The 24,939-nt window shown below is 43.9% G+C and overlaps 1 protein-coding gene across 1 annotated transcript in view; it reads left to right on the plus strand.

Moving 5' to 3' along the window:
- The window catches only part of PDE3A (phosphodiesterase 3A), a 371,809-nt gene that overhangs the window by 235,644 nt on the left and 111,226 nt on the right, over window positions 1-24,939 (plus strand). Inside the window, exon 2 of the mRNA XM_024203245.3 lies at window positions 10,720-10,770. Within this exon, the coding sequence (XP_024059013.2) occupies window positions 10,720-10,770 (51 nt within the window). The remainder of the gene's footprint in view (window positions 1-10,719; window positions 10,771-24,939) is intronic.

Here is a 24,939-nt window from a genome sequence, read left to right on the forward strand (position 1 = left end):
GGCCGCGGTTCGCCGTCCCGGGCCAATGGGGGTGGCGAGAAGCGGCGCGGGCGAGCAATGTGCTGGCCGCGGCTTCTCGCCGCCCCCATTGGCCCGGGACGGCGAACCGCGGCCAGTGGGGGCTGCGATCGGCCGAACCTACCGCGTCAGCAGGTAAATAAAACTGGCCTGGCCCGGCCCGCCAGGGTGCTTACCCTGGCGAGCCGCGTGCCGAACGTTGCCGACCCCTGCTTTATAGCATTTAAAATAAGCAGCAAAAAGGGAGAAAAACTAACAGGTGTCAAAAAAGGTATGGTTTCAGATGAGATTTTAAAATAGATGAACCATGGAGGAGGAAGAGAGACTCAGGAAGGCTGTTTTAGACACAAGGAGCTGCAGTGGAGACGGTTCTTGCACCACCAGCTGCAGAATTATGAGATGGGACAAAGAAGAATCCAGGACGAAAGAGGCCAGTATGAGGAAAGTAGAGGAAACAGGAGGGAGGTGTGGAGAGAACAGGTTCTATTCAGTACAAACGTTTAAAATAAGTCGAAACAAAAAGGGCAGTTTCCTAGAGGAACATGAAAAAAATGGAAAGCCATTGGAAATATTTGAGGACAAGGATAAGTGGACAAATTTCTTGTCCATTTCAGAAAGCAGGCAGCTTCTTTCCATAAGTGCTAGAGTCTGGGGAGTTGACTCAAGGCAGTAGAGTAGGGAGTTCAAGGTACTGTAACTCCTCACTTAACGTTGTAGTTATGTTCCTGAAAATTCGACTTTAAACGAAATGATGTTAAGCGAATCCAATTTCCCCATAAGAATTAATGTAAATGGGGGGGTTAGGTTCCAGGGAAATTTTTTTCACCAGACAAAAAACTATATATTATATAGATATACACACAGTATACGTTTTAAACAAACAATTTAATACTGTTCATAGCTATGATGATTGTGAAGCTTGGTTGGAGGTGGTGAAGTCAGAGGGTGGAAGAGGGTGGGATATTTCCCAGGGAATACCTTGCTGCCAAATCAGTGGTTCTCAAACTTCTGTACTGGTCACCCCTTTCACATAGCAAGCTTCTGAGTGCGACCCCTCCCATATAAATTAAAAATACTTTTTTATATATTTAACACCATTATAAATGCTGGAGGCAAAGCAGGGTTTGGGGTGGAGGCTGACTGCTCGCGACCCCCCATATAATAACCTTGTGACCCCCTGAGGGGTCCCGACCCCCAGTTTGAGAACCCCTGTGCTAAATGATGAACTAGCACTCGGCTGAGCCCTCAAGGGTTAACACATTGTTGTTAATGTAGCCTCTCACACAAGGGGAGACAGCATAGCAGAGACAGACACACCTTGTGTGTGGGAGAGAGAGAGATGCACACTGCCCCTTTAAGTAAGCTGACCCACTCTTAAGTGCATTGTCTTGGTTCAGGAAGTTGAAACAGCAGCTGCTGCCCCAGGCTCTCTCTATCTGTGTCCCCTCCCTGCTCTATATGGAGAAGAAGGGGTAAGCGGGGTGTAGGAGCAGGGGGGAGGGGGACACCCTGACATTAGCCCTCCTCTCTTCCCCCCCTGCACAGCAAGCAGGAGGCTCGGGGAGCAGCTCCAAGGCAGAGGGCAGGAGCAGCACATGGCAGTGGGGGGAGGGACAGCTGCAATTGGGTGGCTGCAGCACAGGGAACTTAGGGGAGCGGGGAGCTGATAGGCGGACTGCTGGTCCACCCTGGTTACAAGCCCCCACCAGCTAGCTGCAACGGGCTGCTCTTCCTGCAAGCAGTGGACAAAGCAGGCGGCTGCCAAACGACGTTAGAGGGGAGCATTGCACAACTTTAAACGAGCATGTTCCCAAATTGATCAGCAATGTAACAACGAAACAACTTTAACTGGGACGACTTTAAGTGAGGAGTTACTGTATAGATGAGGGTTTCACCGGAAGCCGGGTTGAGGAACAATATGCTTGGGTAGATGACCTCTTTGTAGCTTTTAAAATATCAGTTATCCATTGAGATATCAACAGCCAGGCTCTGTTTAATACAGTAATAAACAAGCATAACAATAAGGAGCAACAAATGGTGAAAACTGGCACAGCAAGCATTTTCAGTAACAAAGTAAGTGGAACAGAAAAGTATTTTCAATAAAACTAGGGAGTCAGCAGAAAGGCTATCAGTTCTAATTTCCCTCTCTCTCACTATGCAATTAGGTGTTGTCTGAATTGCAACCCAGAACGTGACCAGTGAGAGGTTGTCACTGTTGTCCTGTAACCCTGAGTCCCTTAAAATGCTCGGTTGGTGTAGCTCCCTGTCTGAACACTCCCAGCCAGCATAGAAGCATGCACTGGTCTTCTTCGAGTGCTTGCTCCCATCAATTCCAAATAGGTGTGTGCGTGCCCTGTGCACAGTTCGCTGGAAGGTTTTTCCCCTAGCACCACCCGTCAGGTCGGCTCTGGAGCCCCCTGGAGTCACGCCTTCATGGCGCCCCATATAGGGCCTTGCCAACCCGCACTGACAGGTCTGCACGCCCCTGGCCACGGTGTCACGGCAGTGGTCCCGAGGCCCCAAACGATTCAGAGGCCACCAGTGCAGTCCAGCAGCAAGCCGGCTATGGATCGGCAATGATGTACATCGCCCCAGCACTGATCCCCAGCACCGACGGGCATGACGCCGTCGTGGTCCCCGTGCGTGGACTCATCGGAGTCCTCATTGGACACTGACTCATATGTGTCCTAGAGAAGCCAACACCGTAGCTGCCGGCACTCCTAGACAGCGGGGCTGACCCAAACTTTCCCCCCGGTACTGTGGCCACCACAATGGCAGGTACCGGCTCAGATGCCGAACCAGTAGCCCTTCTGGATTCCATGGGCTTACCACCAGTCCCAGGGGTCTGCCTTGGCACGCTCCTTTTTGGTCGTGTCTGAGAGAAGGACTGCGTCTAGGGCCAGGGATTTCTTCTGGGCATCAGCCACCGTTACCACTGCCAGCACCTCAATCGGTACGTGTCCGGCACCGCGGCTACACTTAGTACCATAGCTGGTACCGGGGCCAGCATCGAAGTTGACTCCGACTTTGGGGAAGAGCTGTAGCCTTTTGAGGAGCCGGATGGCCAGGAGGGGACCTCCCATATTCCAGGCTCCTCCTCATCATCTCCATATGAGGCAGTGGCAGGATCATCCTCGGGGCCTCCCCTTCCCAACAGCCCAGCCCACCTTGAACTTCTGAGGCGGGTCACTCAGAACCTCAGGATACAGATGGAGGAGGTCACTGAGGTGTTAGACCCAATGGTGGACATTTTATCCCCAGCAGGACCCACCAGGGTGGCTCTTGCCCTGATAAAGACCATTTAGGAAAACACAAAAACTCATTGGCAAACACCATCCTTTATGCGCCCTACAGCTAAGGGAGTCAAGAGAAAGTACTTTGTGCCCTCCAAGGGCTACGGATACTTGTTTACCCACCCCCCGCCGGACTCGTTGGTAGTGGCGACCATTAACGCAAGGGAGAGGCAACGGCAGCAATGGCCTACTCCTCAAGCTAAGGCCGCAAAAAAGCTGGACCTCTTCGGGAGGAAGATATACTCCACTGGAGGGCTCCACTTCATATCGCAAACCAGCAAGCAGTCCTTAACCATTATAACTTCAAGTCATGGGACGCAATGTCCAAATTCTCGGACCTTGTCCCACCAGATTCTAAGCCGGAATTCTCGGCTCTCATGGACGAGGATGTCGCTGCAAGCGGCGTTCGACTCAGCGCACTCTGCAACGCGGATGATGTCTCCCGGCATCGCAATGCGCTGTTGCTCATGGTTGCATACCAACCGCTCAACTGGATCCTCCTTTCCCGCTTTTGGAACATCTGCCCCATTTCTACCAAGCATGGTCCCAAATCACCTCCGACCATTGGGTCCTCCGCACGATAGAGATGGGATATTCTCTCCAGTTTTCCTTGCCCCCCCTCCGTCTTGCACAACATGCGAGACTCAGACTTAGACCTCTCCAAGCTTGGTTGGCATCGGTGTATCGACCAAGTAGGCACAGTCTAGACATGGTGGTTACCCTTCCACTGGAGGTTCTCAAGTGTCTTCACTGGTGGCTCGACCCTCACTTGGTGTGCGCTGGGGTCGCATTTTCCAAACCCCGTCTATCCCTATATCTGACCACTGACGCCTCGGCCATGGGGTGGGGGGGCACACCTTGGGGAGCACAGAACTCAGGGCCTCTGGTCTCAGGAGGAACTGATGCTTAACATCAATGTAAGGGAGCTCAGAGCAGTCCGGCTGGCATGTCAGGCCTTTCGGCCTCTCCTGGAGGGCATGTGCATATCTGTCCTGACAGACAATACAACAGCGATGTTTTATATCAACAGACAAGGGGGAGCATGCTCCTCTCCCCTGTGTCAGGAAGCCTTCATGCTCTGGGAGTTCTGCATAGCACACTCCATACTTTTGGAAGCATCCTATTTTCCAGGGTCGCAGAACAAACTAGCAGACCACCTCAGCAGGTCTGTTCACAATCACGAGGGGTCTCTCCGCCCGGATGTAATAAACAATATCTTCCAGCAGTGGGGAATTCCCCAGATCAATCTGTTCGCCACAAGGTCTAACAGGAAGTGCCTAATTCTGCTCCTTCCTGAACCACAGCCTGGATTCGTCGGCAGACGTGCTTCTGCGTCCATGGAAGGACTGCCTGTTCTACGCATTCCCTCCTATACCGTTGATTCAAATCTGGAGCGACGGAACCTCGGTGATCCTGGTGGCACCAGCCTGGCTATGTCAGCATTGGTACACCAGGCTACTGGAGCTATCACTGGATACTCCAATCGCTCTACTGCTAGTTCCGGACCTCATCACTCAGCATCACGGAAGGCTTCAACACCCCAATCTCGAGTCTCTCCAGCTCACGGCTTGGAAGCTGCGTGGTTGAATCCGCTAGAGCTCACATGCTCAGACCCCGTTAGGGAGGTTCTTCTGGGTAATAGAAAACCTTCAACCAGAGCAACTTACCTAGCCAAGTGGAAGAGATTTGCAATTTGGTGCTCGCAGAGTCGTATCCCTCCAACACAATCGTCGGTCCCCTTTATGATTGGACTACCTCCGAAAGTTGAAACAGCAGAGCTTGTCTCACTCCTCGATAATGGTTCACCTGGCTGCCATCTCAGCTTTTCACCCAGGAGAGCATGGACGCACCATCTTCACTAACGAAATAGTGCGGCAATTCTTCAAGGGGTTGAATGGATTATATCCTCATATTCGGCGGCCCACCCCCACTTAGGACCTTAACTTGGTACTTTATAGGCTGATGGGGCCTCCGTTCGAGCCCCTAACAACGTGCTCACTTCTCTACCTTTCCTATAAGATGGCCTTTTTGGTTGCAATAACATCAGTCAGAAGGGTGTCTGAGCTCAAGGCTCTCACATCCAACCTTCCGTATACAATTTTCTACAAAGATAAGGTGCAACTGCAACCCCACCCAGCGTTCCTCCCAAAGGTGGTCTCGAATTTCCACGCCAATCAAGACCTGTTTCTTACGGTCTTTTTTCCGAAACCTTGTGCCAATAGCCATGAGCAGAGACATTCCCTGGATGTGTGGGATGCATTGGCCTTTTATATTGAACGAATTAAGCCGTTCCGTAAGTCGAACCAACTGTTTGTTGCTGTGGCAGACAGGATGAAAGGCCTCTCAGTATCCACGCAAAGAATATCGTCATGGATCACATCCTGTATCGGAGTTTGTTACGACTTCACTAAGGTCCCTGTCCTTACTCTGACTGCACGCTCCATCAGAGCTCAGGCGTCTTCAGTGGCCTTCCTGGCCCAGGTACTGATCCAAGAGATATGTAGGGTGGCTACATGGTCACCTTCACTTCACATTATGCCATCACCCAGCACCCCAGGGATGATGCAGTGTTCAGCAGGGCGGTGCTTCAATCAATGATTCCATAAACTCCGACCCCATCTCCTAGGTAAGGCTTGGGAGTCACCTAATTGGAATCAATATGAGCAAGCACTCGAATAAAAAAAAAAACGGTTACTCACTGTGACGGGTTGGATCACAGAAATCCCCTTTGGGACTGCCACCTGATGTGCCTAGACTACTTCTGAGCCCGTTTTCCCTGCCAGCTTGGGACTTCGGTACCTTGCCTTGTTTGAGCCAGACACGCTTGCCTGCTGCAAACACAGATCCAAGTCTAAACCACGTCCCTCACAAGCTGCAGACTTAACTGAAAACAGCTTAAGAAGTGCTACTGTCTCCAGCACTCAGATACCCAACTCCCAGTGGGGTTCAAACCCCAAATAAATCTGTTTTACCTGGTATAAAACTTATACAGGGTAAACTCATAAATTGTTCGCCCTCTATAACACTGATAGAGAGGTATGCACAGCTGTTTGCCCTCCCCCAGGTATTAATACATACTCTGGGTTAATTAATAAGTAAAACGTGATTTTATTAAATACAAAAAGTAGGATTTAAGTGATTCCAGGTAATAACAGACGGAACAAAGTGAATTACCAAACAAAATAAAATAAAACATGCAAGTTTAAGCCTAATACTGTAAGAAAGTGATTACAGATGAAGTCTCACCCTCAGAGATGTTCCAATAAGCTTCTTTTACAGACTAGCCTCCTTCTAGTCTGGGTCCAGCAATCATTCAAACCCCCGTAGTTACTGTCCTTTGTTCCAGTTTCTTTCAGGTATCGTTTGGGGGTGGAGAGGCTACCTCTTTAGCCAGCTAAAGACAAAATGGAGGGGTATCCAAGGGTTTATATAGTTTCTCTCTTGTGGATGGAAACCGCCCTCTCCCCCTGTGTAGAATCACAGCTCAACATAGAGTTTTAGAATCACATGGACAAGTCACATGTCCATGCATGACTCAGTTGTCTACAGGCCAAGCCAAAAGCTCAGATGTGGATTGGCGTGTCTCAAGGTTCATTGTTAACCAAGTACTTCCATTTACTTGAATAACCCCTTCATGCTGTGTTGACCAAATTTGCCTTAAGTGCTTTCTACAGCAAATACTTTAAATACAAGCATAGAGCCAGCACTCATAATTTCAGATATAAAAATGATACATGCATACGAATAGGATGAATACATTCAGTAGAACATGACCTTTGCAAAGATGTTACATGGCATATGTAGCATAACACATATTCCAGTTATGTCATATTTACATTCATAAGCATATTTCTATAAAGCATTATGGGGTGCAACATCACCACTCACCTTCTCGTAACTGTTGTTCTTCAAGATGTGTTGTTCATATCCATTCCAAACCCACCCACCTTCCCCTCTGTCGGAATATCTGGCAAGAAGGAACTGGAGAGGTGGCAGGTCGGAAGGGCCCTATATGGAGAACCATGAAAGCGTGACTCCAGGGGGCTCCAGAGCCGATCCGACGGGTGCTGCTAGGGGAAAAACCTCCTGGTGAACTGCGCACACACCTAATTGGAATCGATATGATCAACACATCTCGAAGAACAACAGTTACAGGAAGGTGAGTAACCGTTTTATTGTCTGTGTGATAAGCAGCCCTGGTTCAGCAACTCGGACTCCAGCAGCCTACTTGTTTACACCATAGTCACACTCTGATCTCCACTAGCCTTGGTTATTACTACCCAAGTGACCCCTAATGCACCCCCCAGTCCCGAATTTCCCCAAAACAGTCTTCCCTGAGATGTCCAGCCCTCTGCGGGAACATTCCAAGGAGTAATAAGGTTAATTGCTCCTTTAAAGAGACAAAAACCAGCAGCTTTAATAATCACTTCAAGTCAAACACAGCACTGGGCTGATATAGAATAAAAGTAAAACAAGTTTATTTAATCAGAGGGGTTTTAAGTGAGTTTTTTTAAGTATAAGGAATAAAGTCAGAAATGGTTACGAACACATACAAGTAGAAAATGTTTTCTAGTGACTAAAACTTAACAAAACTACAGTCCTGTTCAAGGTAAGATTCTTCCCACATCTCCTTCCAGCAAGATGGCTGACCACCTCCTTGGTCAGGATTTCTTACAAAGTGCCAAGTGAAAGGTAACTTGGGGTTTTGTCCCTCTCTTTTATAGTTCACTGAACTTTTGAAATGTATTCTTCTCAAAGTTCCATGCTCCTACTGCGAGAAAAGGAGCCATGGAGTCTGGTGGAGAAGGTTCCATGCTGGTTTTTTCCCATCTGGTACTTTTTACAATACAAATTGAACTGTCGCTGCAGCCTCAGATATGCTAATAAATGACTGAGGTTGCCAATTCCGCTCTACTCCGTGCAGATACGGCCTCAACTGGAGTACTGTGTTCAGTTCTGGGCACCACATTTCAGGAAAGCTGTGGACAACAAAAATGATTAAAGGTCTAGAAAACATGACCTGTGAGGGAAGATTGAAAAAATTGGGTTTGTTTAGTCTGGAGAAGAGAAGACTGTGAGGGGACATAACAATTTTTAAGTACATAAAAGTTTGTTATAAGGAGGAGGGAGAAAAATTGTCCACAACCTCTGAGGACAGGACAAGAAGCTGTGGACTTAAATTGCAGCAACAGCAGTTTAGGTTGGACATTAGGAAAAACTTCCTGTCGGGGTGATTAAGCACTGGAATAAATTGCCCAGGAAGGTTGTGAAATCTCCATCATTGGAGATTTTTAAGAGCAAGTTAGACAAATACCTGTCCAGGATGGTCTAGATAATACTTAGCCCTGCCATGAGTGCAGGGAAATGGATTAGATGACTTTTTGAAGTCACTCCTAGTCCTACAATTTTGTGATTGAACATGGATGGGGCATTGACCTTTCCTTTGACTGGAAAAAAAAACAAAACTGTTTACCCACTCCCCAGACTTTTCTGCTTCAAACATGTTAGTAACCTATTACAGAGGGAATTCGTAACTTCACATATAAAGTTAACATGTATTTTACAATGAAATTAATAACCAGTGTGGTGGTAGCTTTCCTATGATACCTCAAGACTTATATTGTACAAATGTTACTGCAAAAGTGTGTCGGGTGTGAATACAGGGGTGCCTCGGGTCACAGAATTTGTACCTTTCTACCTTTTCTTGACCTATATATGCTACCTATCATTTATTAGATGTCTGTTCAAATTACTAGGTGTTGTACAATTAGAGAGGAAGCCAGAAGAGATATAGGCTAAATGATATAAATAGAGGAGGGGAAGGGGATGCAACCTAGAAACAAAATGATCTTTTTTTACATATATATTCTGTTTTCCTCCTGGTTTTTTCTTCCTCCCCAATTGCCCTTTGACCTAGTCATTGCTAGTTGTTTTTTATTTTATTTTTATGTATTTATTTCAAGATTTTATGTATTTCATATATAAACTGCCCTTCTTAGCTACCTAGCCTGCATGTCTGCCCAGCAATCATGGAACTCTTGCTACACCCCTGTTCTTCAGGGGAATTCCTTCAAAGAACGCTTTCTCTGTCCCAGTCATCATCATCGAGTAACTAGATTCTAGTTTTAATGAAAAGGGTCAAGATGGGTCAGACCTTGCAATTTGCATTGTTTCTGATTATGGAGCAGTCATCTGTATGAATGTTTTATCTCAAACTGTGGGGGGAAAGAACTACATATGATGGAGGGGGTCATGAAGGAAGCAACAGGAAGGAACAATTGGAACAGATGAGAATTTGTGTATGTGTGTGTGTGTGTGTAGCTTTTCCTTCTTCTAAAGAGCAGCTTTAATGCTTTTTATCTTGTGATCAGAGTTTCCAGTGCACATATAGCAAGAAGCATGGACTGTAAAATTTAGTTGTGTTAGTGCTGAACCAAGTATGTGCATTCTGGTTGTACCATCCTTTCCTTTGGGAAGGCACATGGAGAGAGGGAGAAATTGGGACGTGAAGACAAGAGCAAGGAAAGGAATTTGGGATAATTAGTAATGAGTTCACTCACTTTATAGTCATCCTCATATGTTCACGTTGTTGTTGTTTGTATATTTGAATAAAGTTATGTTTGTATGAGTAGCAAAGACTAATTGCTCTTGTTTTCTCGGTCTTTGCCCATTTGCTACCCTTAGGGATGCTCATACAACCCCACAGAACTCAATGCAATCCCATGTCCGGTGGCTGCACCTACGTCAGTGCAATCTCATGAAGAGTAACTTGCATGTTTGTAACTGAGTGTAGAATTTGGCCCACAGAAAATAAGTTAAGCATGAACAATGTTACTTTAGCAGTTGTATAATATCGCAAATCTTAGTTTCAATGATAGATTATGTTTAGAAAACATTGAGCTCATCTCATCTGTTTCACAAACGACTTTGCCTTTTTTCCCCAACATAGTGGAGTGATTTTAACTTATTTCCTCTCAGAGAATGTACCCTTTACACCTGATGTAAGATGTACATTGGCATGTCATCAACAGTCAACTCTTCTTGATAATCCAGTTGTTAATATGTAGTAATATCGCTCTTGCTAAGGCCATATTGAACACCTGGCCAAATCTTTATCAATGTGAGTGGGAATTTTACCTACACAAGCACAATCTGTTTTGCTTGTATAGGAGCAGATGTGATCTGTCCCTAACAATTTTACACATGCAAAATTAAAGTAATAAGCATAGATACCTTTTTTTAAAAACGGTATACTGGCTAAAATGTATATTTAATTAAACAGGAAAAATAAGCAAACACGTTTTAAAAGAAAAACTATATAGAACACCAAAGAACCTGACTCTTCCTTTTATAGCAAATCAGCAAAACCTATCGCTTACCATAAACTTTGTTTTCTTCTCTTTTTTAGCTCATGGGGCACTCTGAATGGGACCACAAACGAGGGTCCAGAGGATCACAGGTCAGTTACAGCTGGATTTTTCTCTCGCTGTTCTCTTGTAATTTGGGGTTGGGTGCTTGTTTTTCTGGAATATGTTACTTTGTCTGCTGAGCTTGTCCTGCAAAGGGCAGAATTTAAGAAAATCAGCAACAATATATGCTACGGTTGAGTATTGAAAGGGTAAATTAAGGGCTAAATCCTGTAAACACGCATATTTGAATAGGTTTATTCAAGCGAGTGGGACTATTCACATAAGTAAATTTAGTCATGTGCAGGTTTTCAGGAGAGGGCCAAAAAGAGTGTAAAATGGTGACAACTTTGATTTAATAGCGGTCATGTTCAAACTGGAATAGTCAGAGAACATTCTTGCATTGGCAGGAAGATGGATTAGAAGTGTTGGCATGTCTTTTCTAACTCCATTGTTTATCTAAATCAGAATATTAAGTTTGTAACTCTGCATTTTCAAATATTGAAGATAATTTTTCAGTTTGCATATGAAATACCATAATAAAGCTCTGTGGTACTCCCCTACAGTACAAGGATAAACAGAATTGATGGTGACAGAGAATTTTATGGGAATTGTTCGTAGCCACTTCTTTTACCTTGACTCATCCTAAAGTCAAAGAAATAACAGGAGCTTTGATAATAGTATCATGCTGATAGATAAAAATACATCTATAGAAACCAAGTCATAGGGTTAGTTGTGCTTCAGAGGAGACTGGTGTCTGATGATCAAGAGATTTCCTGTAGGGGCAAAGAACTCTGGTGTTGAAATTATTTGAGTCAATAACTAAAACCACCACACTTTAGATCTTCTTTTCATCATTCTGTTATATCAAGGATCATTATACAAATACTAAGATCTAAGCCTAAACCCACTTCATAGAAGTTTCTGTCCCTAAGAAAGTGCCTACTACTTATTATCTTTACTGGGTTGTAGCAATTGGTGTAGTGAACAGAGTTACCAAACCTTCTGTCCCTCCTCCAAAAATTGCAGAAACATCAGCCTTTTAAATGAGAAATAGACACTTCTGTATGGTCATATATATATCAGTTTTTACAGGGTTCACTACTTTCAATCTGGAAAATAATGTTGTGCAGTTTGTCATTACTTCTGTTGGTTGTCCAGATAAAAAAAATCTAAAAACTTTACCTACAAATTCCAATTAAACTCATCCTCATAGAAAAACAACAGAATTTAAAATTCATTCCAAAATCTGTTTTGCACTGCTGTGCTAGGCCTATTAATATGTAATATTTTATAAAACTCTGCTCAAATGCAGATCGGGATTTTAATTATCTGCTCTGCCTAATTTGGCAGAAAATTGGTGTTTAGATCCACTGAGTGAATCAAGCAGGCAAATCTTATTCGAACATAGTAACCCAAAGAAATATAAGCCAAGAAAGTCAAAGTTATGACTCACTAATATTCTGGCCTAAGCCTGCACTGTGGCCTACATTTTCAAAAGTGTCTAGTGATTTGTGGTGTTTCAATATTTCAGTCCCAAACATGAGACACTTTAAATGGGCATGATGTTCAGGAAACAGGGTTCTGTGTTTTTTGAAAAACAGTCTACTTTAAAGATGTCTCAAGTTTGGAAACCAAAACTTGGCACACTTAAAATCACTAGACTCTCTTGAAAATTTAGGGATATATGTTTATAGTGTTAAGTGCTTCAATCCTAGCAGAAACGGCCATTGCTTAAGGCAGCAAAATGTTTAGTGTCTCTTTAACACATATCTGCAGGATTGGATGCAGATTAAAAGTCTGCATTTGGCAGTGCACTGGAGGCTAAATGGATTTCAAAAAGAAGGAGAGGCAGAGGACAGACTGACCAGTAAACAGACGTCTTGTTGCAGAAAATCAGTAATTCTAGTATCTAGAGTAGGGTTACCATATTTAATAAATAAAAAAGGAGGACACTCCACGGGCCCTGGCCCCGCCCCCAACTCCGCCCTTTCCCCAAAGTCCCCGCCCTAACTCCCCCTCCTCCCTCCCAGCCACGTGAAAAGGGCTGCCCGAGCACTACCGGCTTTACGGTTTGCCGGGCAGCCTCCAGACCCTGCGCCCCCGGCCGGCGCTTCCCCAGCGCAGCTGGAGCCCGGGAGGGGAAGCGCCCAGCCGGGGGCGCAGGGACTGGAGGCTGCCCGGCAAACCATGAAGCTGGTAGCGCTCGGGCTTCGGGCAGCCCCTATGCCTCCGGACCCTGCGCCCCCAGCCGAGCACTTCTCCTCCCCGGCTCCAGCTGCTCTGCTCCTCCCCTCTCAGACTTCGGCTCTGTTTAAGAGCCAAGCTGCCCGAGCCAGTGCTACCGGCTTCGGGCAGCCCCCGTGCCTCCGGACCCCAGTGAAGAGGTGACATATTGTCCCTTTATAAGTCAAAGGGAGTTTTGCCATTGACTTCAATAAGACACGATTTCTCCCAGGCAGAAGATGGAGAAAGTCAGCTAGCTTTTCCATGTTGCTTCTTCCTGAGGACGGGATAGTTTCCACGGCTTGGCCTAATTTCAGATAGAGAGGACTCTTTGGTGTTTAGTCAGGTTCAAGAAATAGCCATTGTATGGAGACCAGGTGAAACCTTTCCATTGTGTACTCTTAGCAGATGTTGCCCAGGGTGAAACTGTTGCTAAAAAGATTTTGACAAAGTTGTTCAGATTGCATAATGAAGGAAGCAGAGAGGTATTTGTGAGCAGTTATGAGTTATAGGTGAGAAGTTATAAGTTTTTACCACCTCACTGAACTCAGTACTGGACCTTATTCTGTGTAGGATTCTAACTGGAGCAATACTGTTCCTTTTTCATCTTGAATGACGTTTCAGACAGGCTTCCCTTTTAAAAAGAAAAGTTCTTCAGTGTTCTGTGGTACCAAAACCCTGTAGCTTATAATAATGGTGCTGCAGTGGTTTTGTCTAGTATTGTAGAATACTGAGTATTTTAAAATAAAGGTTTATTCCAGGAGTCCCTGTTTCAGGAACTCACAGATATATAATATAGAAAACTCTTGTCCATTATTTAATTCCTAATACAAAAGAGTCTGTTTTGAGATTTCTATTTATTTGGATCAGAGTAATTGTAATAACTTGAATCCTAGCTGGTCAACGTGTAGCTCAGCATAGTGGACTTTAAAACAGAGAGATCACAAAACTCATGCCGCTAGAAGAGTCTCCCATTGTTTGTTAATTCTCCTGGAATAAAGAAGAGAAAGCACTGAACAGGATTTTAGAGCCTTCTTTCTTCAATGAGCACTTGCAAAGTGCCTCGGGGGAGAAGGAAGTGGAACAATTTGCTTGCTATAAAATAAAACTTCAAACTCTCTCCTTCAACCAGGATGTTTCTTCTATTATGAATAAGCAGTTTGTCTCTGGTTTGTGTCTGAAACCTGCAGAAACTATCCAGTAGTGCACTGTACATTTTCTAATAACACACTGGGAAAATGTGTTCATTTTGTGCTTTCTGATTAGGGGGGTTAAACAAAGGGTGAAGGCCTAACTTGAAGTAGTGCAGGATGTCCCAAAAATGCCTCTATGCTTCTGGGAATTCCTGACTCTGAAAAGAGTTTTATCTCCTTACGTGCCGCTGTGGTTGACTGGAATTTAAATGTGTCAAGTACAAGGCTAAACTTCTATGTCACTTAACCTGCTGCTAACTTCCATAGCAGTATCTCATTCCTTTTTCTATTTATGTAATGTATTTATTTATTCTAAGACTCCTTCATCCTTTTGATTGTGATACTGACAAGCGTTACCAATCCTCCAGTTTTTTCCAGTCCCCATTACTGAAATCTGTACTTCCAGCACTAGAGCACATGGGGCTCATCTAGTTAAAATGGATTGTAATTTGCTTCATAGAGAGCAGACAGATTGCTATTACAAGAATCATTTGATTTTGATCTTTGAAGGTAACACCTAATGTTAGAAATATTTATTGTAAAACGCTTATTAAATCTCTAGAATCAAAGACAGTGATGCACAAGAAGTTTATTTTTCCCATCCTGTGGTGGTGTTTTGCAAACACCAGGAAATATTGTAAAGTTTTATTTCTTAAATACTGAGTGCAAAAAAATTCAGTGCAATGTTAGCGATCATACATATATACATGCATGCACACAAAATTGAGAAATTCCAAGTTACCCTTCTATGTTATAGAAATTCCTAGTTATGTATCCTGCATTTTCTGTACACGTCACAAATATTAAGGTACATCCTATCTGTCATGTCTTCCACTGGATCATTCTGTCTCATTCATATCTTATATAAGATCCTCCTGAGGGCATTTTACGCCAAAAAAATAAAAATTCTGCACACAATATTTTAAAATTCTGCAAAATTCTGCCAATTAATTTGTCAAATAAATGTGGAAGCTCCTGCATAGCATTGGGGAGCACAGGCCACTGGCTGCACAGAGGCGGGAGATCATGGACACAGACTCAGCGGTGAGGCTGCACCGAACCCTGACACAGTGGAAGGACTGGGCTGCCCCAGAAACACCCCAGGGTCCTGCCACTACATGCTAGGTGCACCAGGTGTGGGCAGGCAGGCTCAGCAAGGCAGGATCCAAGTCTGAAGGGGCTTAGTGTGGGGGGATTCAGGTGTAGGTAGAGAGAGTTCTGTGTGGGGCAATCTGGGTGCGGCCGGCTCAGTGGGGGATCCAGGTGTGGGGGGATCTGGATGCAACGGTTATAGGACTTTGTAGCGGGGTCCAGGTGAAGATAGTTGTGGCTCAGCAGGGGGGGTCTGGATGTGGAGGGATCAGTGAGGGGGGTCCAGATGCTGGTGAAGTCTGGATGGATGGGGGTTGGGCGGATGGGGGAGAAGCTCCCTGTACAGTGATTTCCTCCTCACCCCCTTCCTCCCCAGCAGCTGAGCATCGATGGGTGCAGGAAGCGTGGGAGGTGAGGGAGTTAGCAGAGCTTCCTACAGCCGGGGGAGAAATCCAGATGCCGTTGGGGAAGAGGAAGTTCCGTCCTCCCCAGCCCAGCCTGGGACTAGTAGCCGAGTTCGGTGCAGGGTAGGAGCCACCAGCCAGGTCTTCACCAGTCCCGCCTCCTGCCCCCCAATGGTTTACCTCTCTGCCAGCTGCCCTGGGCATCCAAAACTTACTGCTGGGGAGGGTCACATGACCACTCTTGTGGCTTCCCTTTGCTTCCCCATCAGAAAGTCATTTTTCTGCGTTGAAGCAAAGAAATCCGCAGGGGACATAAATTCTGCGCATGTGCCGTAGCGCATAATTGCCCTAGGAGTAATAAGAGAATATATATAATATGAGCCACTGTGGACTAATGGAATTAATCTTTGTCATTATCTCCCTCTAAGTTAAAAGTGTGAAGCCTCCATTAATTATTACCAGCTAAAAAATTGATTGTAATACTTGGCACTTCTAATCCCTTTAGAAATGTCAAGCACTTTATATACATACATCATTTTAAGGCCATCATATGGATGAGAATTATTTGTTGCTGTCATCAAGCCAAGTTTGGCTTGTTTAATGGGTGGGCGTAATCCCAGGACTCTATGGAACCAAGTGGTCCTTCCTTTCTTAATCTTGTAAAATGATGATAATATAGAGAAAAACAGACAAGTCCAGTGTTTTTAATTCACTTTAAATGTAAAAGCTCTCAATTATATATAGCTGAGGTGCTGCGTTTTACCCTTCCAGTTCCTAAGCAACAGCTATTTTCAGATTGAGTGCGTCTGGTGTTGTCTACCTACTTCATGCTTCTGTGAGGTAATTCGTCAGTGGATGCTGGGCTTTCTCGCTATCTCTCCCTATTCTCTTTGTCATGGGACTGTAAGGAGACAGAAAGCTTATAAAACGGGAAATAGCTTGGGCAAAACCAGTATCAACCTTGCAAAACTTGTATACCTCTAGGAGTTCTGCAGTCTACAGCAATGAAACAAAAGAATCAGAAATAAGGTTCTTGCCATTGGTTTCAAATTCTTAAGAGGGAAGCCTCTAAAGCACAGTCAAAATCATGAGCCGGAAATCCTTGTTCTTACTGAAGCGTAGATGGGAGTCCATTCCCGTTACTGATCAGGTACCGTGTACTGGTGCATCTGTTGTGTAATTGTGTCCCCTGGCAATATCACTGTTGATTTGATTATAATGAAGTAACTGTAACTGATATTTCTTCTTAAACAATGAAATCCAGTTGTCCATTGCCTGTAGTTTCCATAATGATTAGTGCATCCTAACATAAGTATTTATAAAGCTGATTTTACAAGAGCATGTGCATGTGCTTCTGAATGTATAGATACGATTGCAGTATGATCATATTTATTGTATTATGAAGGACAATTTTAAGGAATCAACAGAAATCAGTTGTCTAGCAAAGGTGAGTCTTTAACTAAAGATCTAATGGAAATGTATGTACTAGAAAGACTGTGAACTGATCATTGATGAAAACATTGTCTATTGTAGGTGGGGTCCTTAGTGCATCTGTTATATTATTTTATATGCTGTATCCACTGATTACACATAGACTTAGTGAATTAGCAAAAATTCAGTTTTGTTCAGTAACATCTTGCTTGATGTATCATTTCAAAGTTGTTAAAAGGAAGAAAAGTATCTGTGTCTTTAAAATATATAGACCAGAATTTAATGTAGAAATAGTAGGATGTACTCTAGTGCTTGCATCACCATAGATCAGGACTGATTATGGAAGTAAGGTAAGTCTGTTTCCCTACTTCCTGCTCCTGATATTCAGTGGTTCTGTAATATTTTTTAATACTCCTATTTGAGATGTAAGGACATTAAAAGGAAGGGCCTTAGAAATAATGCTGGCAATAGACTTACCCCATGCCCCTTTGCAGGCTTAGGTAATAGTGGTGCTGACAGCAAAGTGCATTGTGGGGCATCTCTTGCAATGGGAAACCAGTACTTTGGGGGAAATTCCTGCTTTTTGGGCCTAAGGAACAATGTAGTAACTAAATACTATATGCACGTGTTCTGAAATGCCCCTTTATCCTGTGTGCTTGGGTATTCTACAGCTGAATAGTTGAACTGGTGTAATAGTTGAACTACAGTGAACTTGAATAGTTTGGGTTTTGATCTGGTCCTAGATTATTTTCCTCCTTGGCAATTGTAACTCACAATGGCATCACTGCATAGAGATGCATTTAAAACACTATTATAGATGTAGAAGCTGGAGCCTATGAGGTGCTTAGCATTTCTTGTGAGATGTTTGAGTATCCTCTGCTCCCTTAACTTCAACTGTAAGGTTGGGCCCTAAACCACTGGAGAGACCTTAATTTAAAATGACTGGATTTAGGATCAGGCAGAATCTTCACACTTCAGTCCACAATGTAAAATTTTTATGGGATTGTCCCTCATTGTTGGCTGTGAATTTAAAAGCAGGAACTGATTTTATACGGTGCCATAAAAGCTAAATAAACCAATAATCGATAATAGATGTTTATATAGCTATAAACAGTTCAAAGTGATGTACTGTAGAGGTAAGTAAAGTAATCAATAATATTTCCTTAGCTAGAAATGTTCTTTTATAGCAATATAAACAGCAGTAATACCTTCTGTGCTGTTAAATCACTAGCTGAAAGTTTGATGGGTTTATGTCAATGTAGCTAGTGAGGCTTCTCTCTTACCAGCAAGGATTTAGTGTACAGACACACTAATGGCAGCATGCACGTGAAGTTCAGTTCCCAATTCGCTATACATGGTCTAGCAGATATAAGCAGTTCCCACAGCTTGACACTCATGCAACACCCCCATCCCAAGCGTTTTGACAGCAAATACATTTTTTAAAGCTTGTGAATATATCCCCTCACTTGTATCTCTTGACAAAGCATGTCAATCATAGGCAATTTTCTTCAAACATAAAGCTGGTGTTTAATTCACTGTTAATTTCTATTCATTATTAATTTAGGAAATACTGCCTCATAGTTATAAAAATCTGTATACCTCTGAAGAGATGTGGCTGCAACAAGGGAATGAGTCAGGATTCCTGGTTTCTGTTTCTGTCTTTAATGCTGGCTTGCTGCAACCATGAGCAATTCACTTTGACCTCTCTCCCTTTGTGCCTTCTTTTTCTCGTTTGTAAAACGAGGAAAATATCTCATTCTTAAACTCATTTACTAATATTAGTTGAAGCAGTTGAAATCCCTGGTTGAAAGGGGATATGGCAAAATATTATTTGGTCTGATCTTCCAGCCTTAACTCACACAAGTCTTTGTTCTTGTCAGTAGTACCATTGACTTAAATTTTGATTTTGTTAGGACTTGCTGTGTGAGGAGAGGGACTATTCATGTAAGGGCTCCGGGATTGGGCTCATTGTTGTTAAAGTAACATCTGGTTCTTTCCCTGCACTTTTAAAAAAAATTAACATAACTTTTTAGGACCTCATAATCCTATTAAAACCAATAGAAGGATTACCATTGTCTTCAATGAGCTCTGGATCAGGCATTTGTTGAATGCTTACTATAGAACAGGAAAAGAGGGCAAACAAACTACAGAGTTCACAGTGAGTAACATTATGACATACAGTTTCTTCCTTGTGATGTAGCTGACATTGATAGTGAAACAACATTTAGCTCATAAATAAATATCATAAATTTTTAAACAAATAAATGTAACAGTCTTTCCCATGTATGAGAGAAATAATTTTCCACCAGTTCCCCATCTCACGCTTCTCCAATAACACACAATTTTCACATTGCAATTTGTTCTGGGACTTCATCACATGTTTGGGCCTTCATAGGTCAAAAGGTAAATGGTAGAAAACAACCTCTGCCACAGTTATAGCCCGACACAACATACAGCATGGGTAATGGCAAGGCCAGGGCCGTCTTTACCCATACACAAAGTACGCAGCTGTGTAGGGAACCAGGAAACTTGGGGCACCAAATTTCCTGATGCCCTGCATGGCTGCATGATGCTCCAGCTCCTGCCCCGCCTCTTCCCACACCTGCGCCACCCCAGCCCCGCCCCCACTCCACCCCTTTCCCAAAGCCTCCGCCCAGCCCCGCCTCTTCCCACCCCTGAGGAGTGCAGAAGGGTAGGGCCTGCACTCACCCGCAGCAGGAAGTGCAGCGGCCCGGCCCCAGCAGTGCCGCCGGTGAGTGCTGGGGGGCGGTTCCCCCGTCTTCCAAGCCAGCCCCGCCCCCCCACACGGAGGCCTGGGCCAGCCCTCTGCACCCCCGTGGAGGCCTGCCCCCCCGTGGGGGGGGGGAGACTATGTAGGGCCCCAGAATAGCTAGGGGCGGCCCTGGGCAAGGCTGACAAAAATCACAATGGAGAATGCTCAGAGATATTTTTTTTTTTTTTTTTACACATTATAACAAGCTGTGGACTCTCTGAAGCTGATTGACAACGAGTTGTTACTAAGCAGAGGATGATCTTCCCTGGGGCCATATTGGTTTCTGTACTCTGTAATTAAGAGGGAAACTGTTCTAGTTAAGTATAGTTGCAGCAGCATATGGAATCTCTCTATATCATTTCACCTCATAACATTTTGATAAAATCATCTTTAATGTCAAAGGATCCTAAATCTCTAAGGTGAAGCTGCTGAAAGAGTGAAGGGTGACAATCTAAAATACAGTACATAAGTGGGAGATTGACATTTGTAACCAAACACCTGGGACAAAACCCTCCTCTTATTAATAAGCACCATGAGATCTTTTATTTTCATATAGTGCAGTAGGCTGTGGTTTTAAAGTTCATTTTAAAAACTACCACAAAAAGAATAATGTGGCTCTACTTTTGAAAGATTAAGGGCTAAGAATTTTCTATTTAGGCACCTAAATAATTGCCTGATATTTCAAAAGTGCTGAATGCCCATCATCTTGTGAAATAAGTGCACTTTGGGGAGAGAGTTGAAGGAGGTCAGAGTAGAAGCATGTCAGGAAGAGAGTGCCAGGTGTACTGCAGTGGCTGTGTGAGAGAACCACCAGAGGCAAGAATGGGGCAAGAAAAAGTGATGAAGGGATAGTTACTTTGTGGCTTAGACCTGGGACACAGGTAGAAGAGTGGTGTGCGTGCCTCTTATGGAAAACTTCTAGACAACTTAATAGAAAAATGTTTTTCTTTTTTTTTTCCTTTGACCTTACAGAATTTACTAGAGAATCATACCTCTGATATAGAATTCTATACGCTGGTTGGAACACACACATACACAGATATATAGAGAGATTACTTTCTAAAGATTTTTAAATTAATTTCTGCAGAAAGTCTGTTACATTTCTATAGAAATCTCTTAGCATCATCACTATTAAATTCTGTAAGACTATTTTGTATGGATGAAAGGGAGACCAAACTGAGAGATAAGAGGGGCTGATCAATCAAAAGTTAATTTAGTGCCCGATCCTGCAGTCCAACTCCAGCAAAACTCCCACTGAAGCCACAGGGAGTCTTACCTTAGTAGGGTTCTGGCCCACAGTTAACAAAGAAGCGGAAGACGGGGGAAGTGTTTTTTCTGAGGTACCACAGGAACAGTGCTGAATGGTTGAAACACACTATCTGGTTTGGTGAATTTAGTGTTTTGAGAATTAGAGGGGATGGGAAATCTAGTGTGTGATCTATTTTTTGAACATTATCTTAGAAATGGAAGCTCACTCTCTCGCGTGGCATCATAAGTATATATTCATTATCAATTGAGACTGGTGGAGCACTGTTGACTCTCCCTGGTTAGAGTGTAGAAAGTGTCTAATGTAAACCATGGAGTGCCTGGAATGCAGTTCCCCTCGCTGTTTGCTACGCTACGTCTGCCTCAGGCTGAATTTTTTGGGGAAAATGCAGCAAAACGGGTACAGCCATTTCTGAGAATGATGCTAAGAAAAATATATTTTCATTGTGGGGTTTTTTCTTTTCTTTTTTTTTTTTAATGTCATGGCTTTTGGAAAGCTAGCTTTTGAGTACTTGTCTTTGCAACCTTAATGTTCTTTTGCGGTAGCTTTTGTTTGTTTGTTTGTTTGTTTTCTGTGTCATTTCCTAGGCTTTTTAAAAAAGCAAAAAATAGAAATTCCATCATGTGGAATCATATGGACACCCTCATGCATCATCAGCCATGCTGGAATATTTAGCTCCACCACATAGATCTGTGCCGCTTGATCTAATGGTTTAACTGATAGCAGTAGTGGGTTATTATCCTCTAAGTTGGTCAGCAGTAGAGGGGAAGGTGGGTCACTTAGTCAGTAGGTTTCATAGTTATTTGCTATGGGATGATGAGACTCGGGAAGCTTGGGTTCTATTCCAGGATCTAGAGGGAAATGTGCTCTAGTGGGCAAAGATGTTTCTGCCCATTCCCTCCCGAAGCTTGACCCCTTCTGCTCCATGCCCTCCAAACTATCTTTGCTCCAATCCTGTCTCTTTCACAGTCCTGTTGTCCTCTTCTACCCAGTGCCAGTGTCCACTTATCAGGTTTCTCATCCCAGACACCTTTCCTAGCAAGTCCTAGTTTCACCCCTCTGAACTCTCCAATCCAGTCCCCATCTCCACTCCCAGTCCCATTCCCAGCCTCCTCGCCCAGCTATTCTCAGCTCCCATGCAGCTTGTTCCCAGTCTCCTTGCCAATCAGTCTCAATTCTCCTTCAACACCTCAGCTCCTTGTAAGATCTATCTTCCCTGTCCTTTCACGCAGCGGTCTGCATCTTCTTTCCAGGAGCATAAGAGACGCTTGGCAAACACTAGCATGACCCAAGGACAGCTGCTGGTGAGTCTGGTGCCTGCCCCAGTGGGCGGGGCTGGGGGTGGTGCAGCCACGCCGGACGAGCTGCCCAGGCTGGGCGCTGGCTCCTGTGAGCGGCGGACCGACATGCTGCTGCTTTCGCCACTGAGGTTCCTGGTAGATCCCTGCAGCTCCATGGATATCTGCATTTGCTGATATAAATTTTTTATCTGCGCAGCACGCTACCAATAGGAATTTGGGGGCAAACAACTTAATTAGTTTTAAGAGAGGAGACTGGACAAGTTTTAGTCAGATTGCATGAGGGAGTTGCTTATGATGGCAGAGATCAGCAGCTCGGAGGTCCCTTTCAGTTTATGTATTATGTTCCTAAAAGCTCGTGCTTCTGGGATTCGTCCAATCACCTGCGTGGGTCAGGAAGGAATTCTTCTCCCCCCTCCAAATTTCCTCTCCCCCTGCAATGTATTGGAATGGTGGTTGTTTTGGAGGTTTTTGTCTTCTTACTCTGAAGCATCAGAGATGTTCATGGCTGGAGATGGGATGTGGGACAGGGGGGGTCAAGGCCGAGATGGCACTGAGCATTTTCTCTGTCACATCCTTAGCTGACTGGTTCTTGCTCGCATGCTCTGGGTCTAACTGGTTGCCTTATGTGGAGTCAGGAAGAAATTTTCGCCAAGATCAGATTGCCAATGACATTGGGTGGGGGTGGGGGGGTTTCACCTTCCAATGCAGCATGGGACGCTTGCTGTGGTTACCTGGGTATATCTCAAACACTTTCCTGCCATTGCAAGGGCTTTGGGCGTTAGTTCACCCCAATCCCTCCTATTCTCTGTCTGTGGCACATAATAGTTTAGTGTCCTGTGGGTTGTAATGCTCCGGTCTAATTTTAATTGTTTGGCTTAATGTGAGGGTAGTGTTGGTGGCCTGTGATATACAGGCGGTCAGACTAGATAATTTGGGGGTCCCTTCTGGCTTTATGACTCTATGACCTGGCATGGCTTATAACTCTGACCTGGAAAAGCTGCTGTTGCCAGGGAAGTCCTGCTCAGATGTAGGCTGGAGCATGCCTGTACAGATGGAATCTTCAGAGAATTTAGCTGCTAAATTCTCTGAAGACTCAACTGAGCATGTGCAAATTGCAGGTTTTCAAAGACGTACAACTTGGCCAGATTTCTACTAGGGTAGTAAAAAACACAACCCTGACAGAAAGCCCTCTCCAGTTCCAAATATTAAGTTCCCCTTCTAAAGCATGGTGACACTGCAGTGTCTCAAACAAGGTTGCCAGAATTTTTTGTAACACAAACAAAACAAAATATTTTCTCTAGACTCGTTCTCAAAAATAGTTGAACAGTTTCAGCTGAAATTTTCCAAAAAATAAAAATCAGGTGCGCACACTCAGCAAGGGAAATTTCAGACCAAATTGTTAAAATCTGGCAAAGTTATAAGCCACTGAAAACAGGGACTTCTAATGGGAAGTGTTGGGCAACCTTAATATTACGTAGTGCCACCAGCTCTTTCTGCAATATAAAATTATTTACAGGTTGGGCCTTTCGGATTTTGAAAAGTCAGATTTCAACTTCTCCCTTGTTAGAATTAAGAGTTGAGGGTTATGCCACGTCATTCTTTATTCAGTAACATCTTGTATTTGACTTATTTCCTCAATGTCTTAAATGTATTAATAGACTTCCTTGAGGTAATATTCAGCCAGACACATGACAGTTGTGAATTTGCTAGAATGCTGTTTACAAAGATGAACTCAGCAGAACTCAATTAAGTTCTTTAATTTTAACTTAATAGCGAGTAGACCAATTCCTCATCTGGGAAGCTCCACTGATGTGTTAATAATAATAATGCAGCTAACGGATGTAACCTCCATGGCAGAGTTCACTGCAGAGTCTCTGTAATATAACAGGCACATAGCTGTAGGAAGATGTCTTCAATAACAAGGTTTTAAAATCACAGTAAACTGCTTGATTTCACTCTGAAATGGAAACTTGAGTTAAAAGCATTTCATTAGAATTATTTTTTTTCCATTTCTCGTGTCCATACTGTGGAAGACATTTCTGCCATAATTGCTGCTCGCTGGGATAGTTTTTAAATAAATATGTGAAAGTATTTCCCATTGTTCCTTCCTCATGGGAACACAGGCTGAAGTCTCTAGTAGCTCATTTTACGAGTTCCCCAGTGGAAAAGCTCACAGCTGATCAGCTCTGTTCTCAGCACCAGATGTTCTCTTTCTACTTTACTTTAGAAGTGAGCCATAATTTTTTTTCCCTGAGTCTGATGGATCAGTGTTCAAAATTTCAAAATGAATTATTGGAACAGGCTCATGGAGATTTTTGAGTAAGCCAGCGTTGGAGTAAATCTTAAAGTAAAGTCATAAAACAGAATTTCATGGTGGGTTGGGTTTTCCAGATCAAAGGTTCATTGTGTAATAGGCTTGCATTGCTCAATTTCTAATTCCTGAACAACCTTGAGCGTTACAGGAGCAGAGTCAGTTCCTATAATCTGTACAGAAAATCTGGAGATTATCAGACCCGAATTTAGAGTACTTATTTA

The sequence above is a fragment of the Terrapene carolina genome, unplaced genomic scaffold, assembly GCF_002925995.2.
Source record: "Terrapene carolina triunguis isolate 2854851 unplaced genomic scaffold, T_m_triunguis-2.0 Scaffold112, whole genome shotgun sequence".
Lineage (NCBI taxonomy): Eukaryota > Metazoa > Chordata > Testudines > Emydidae > Terrapene > Terrapene triunguis.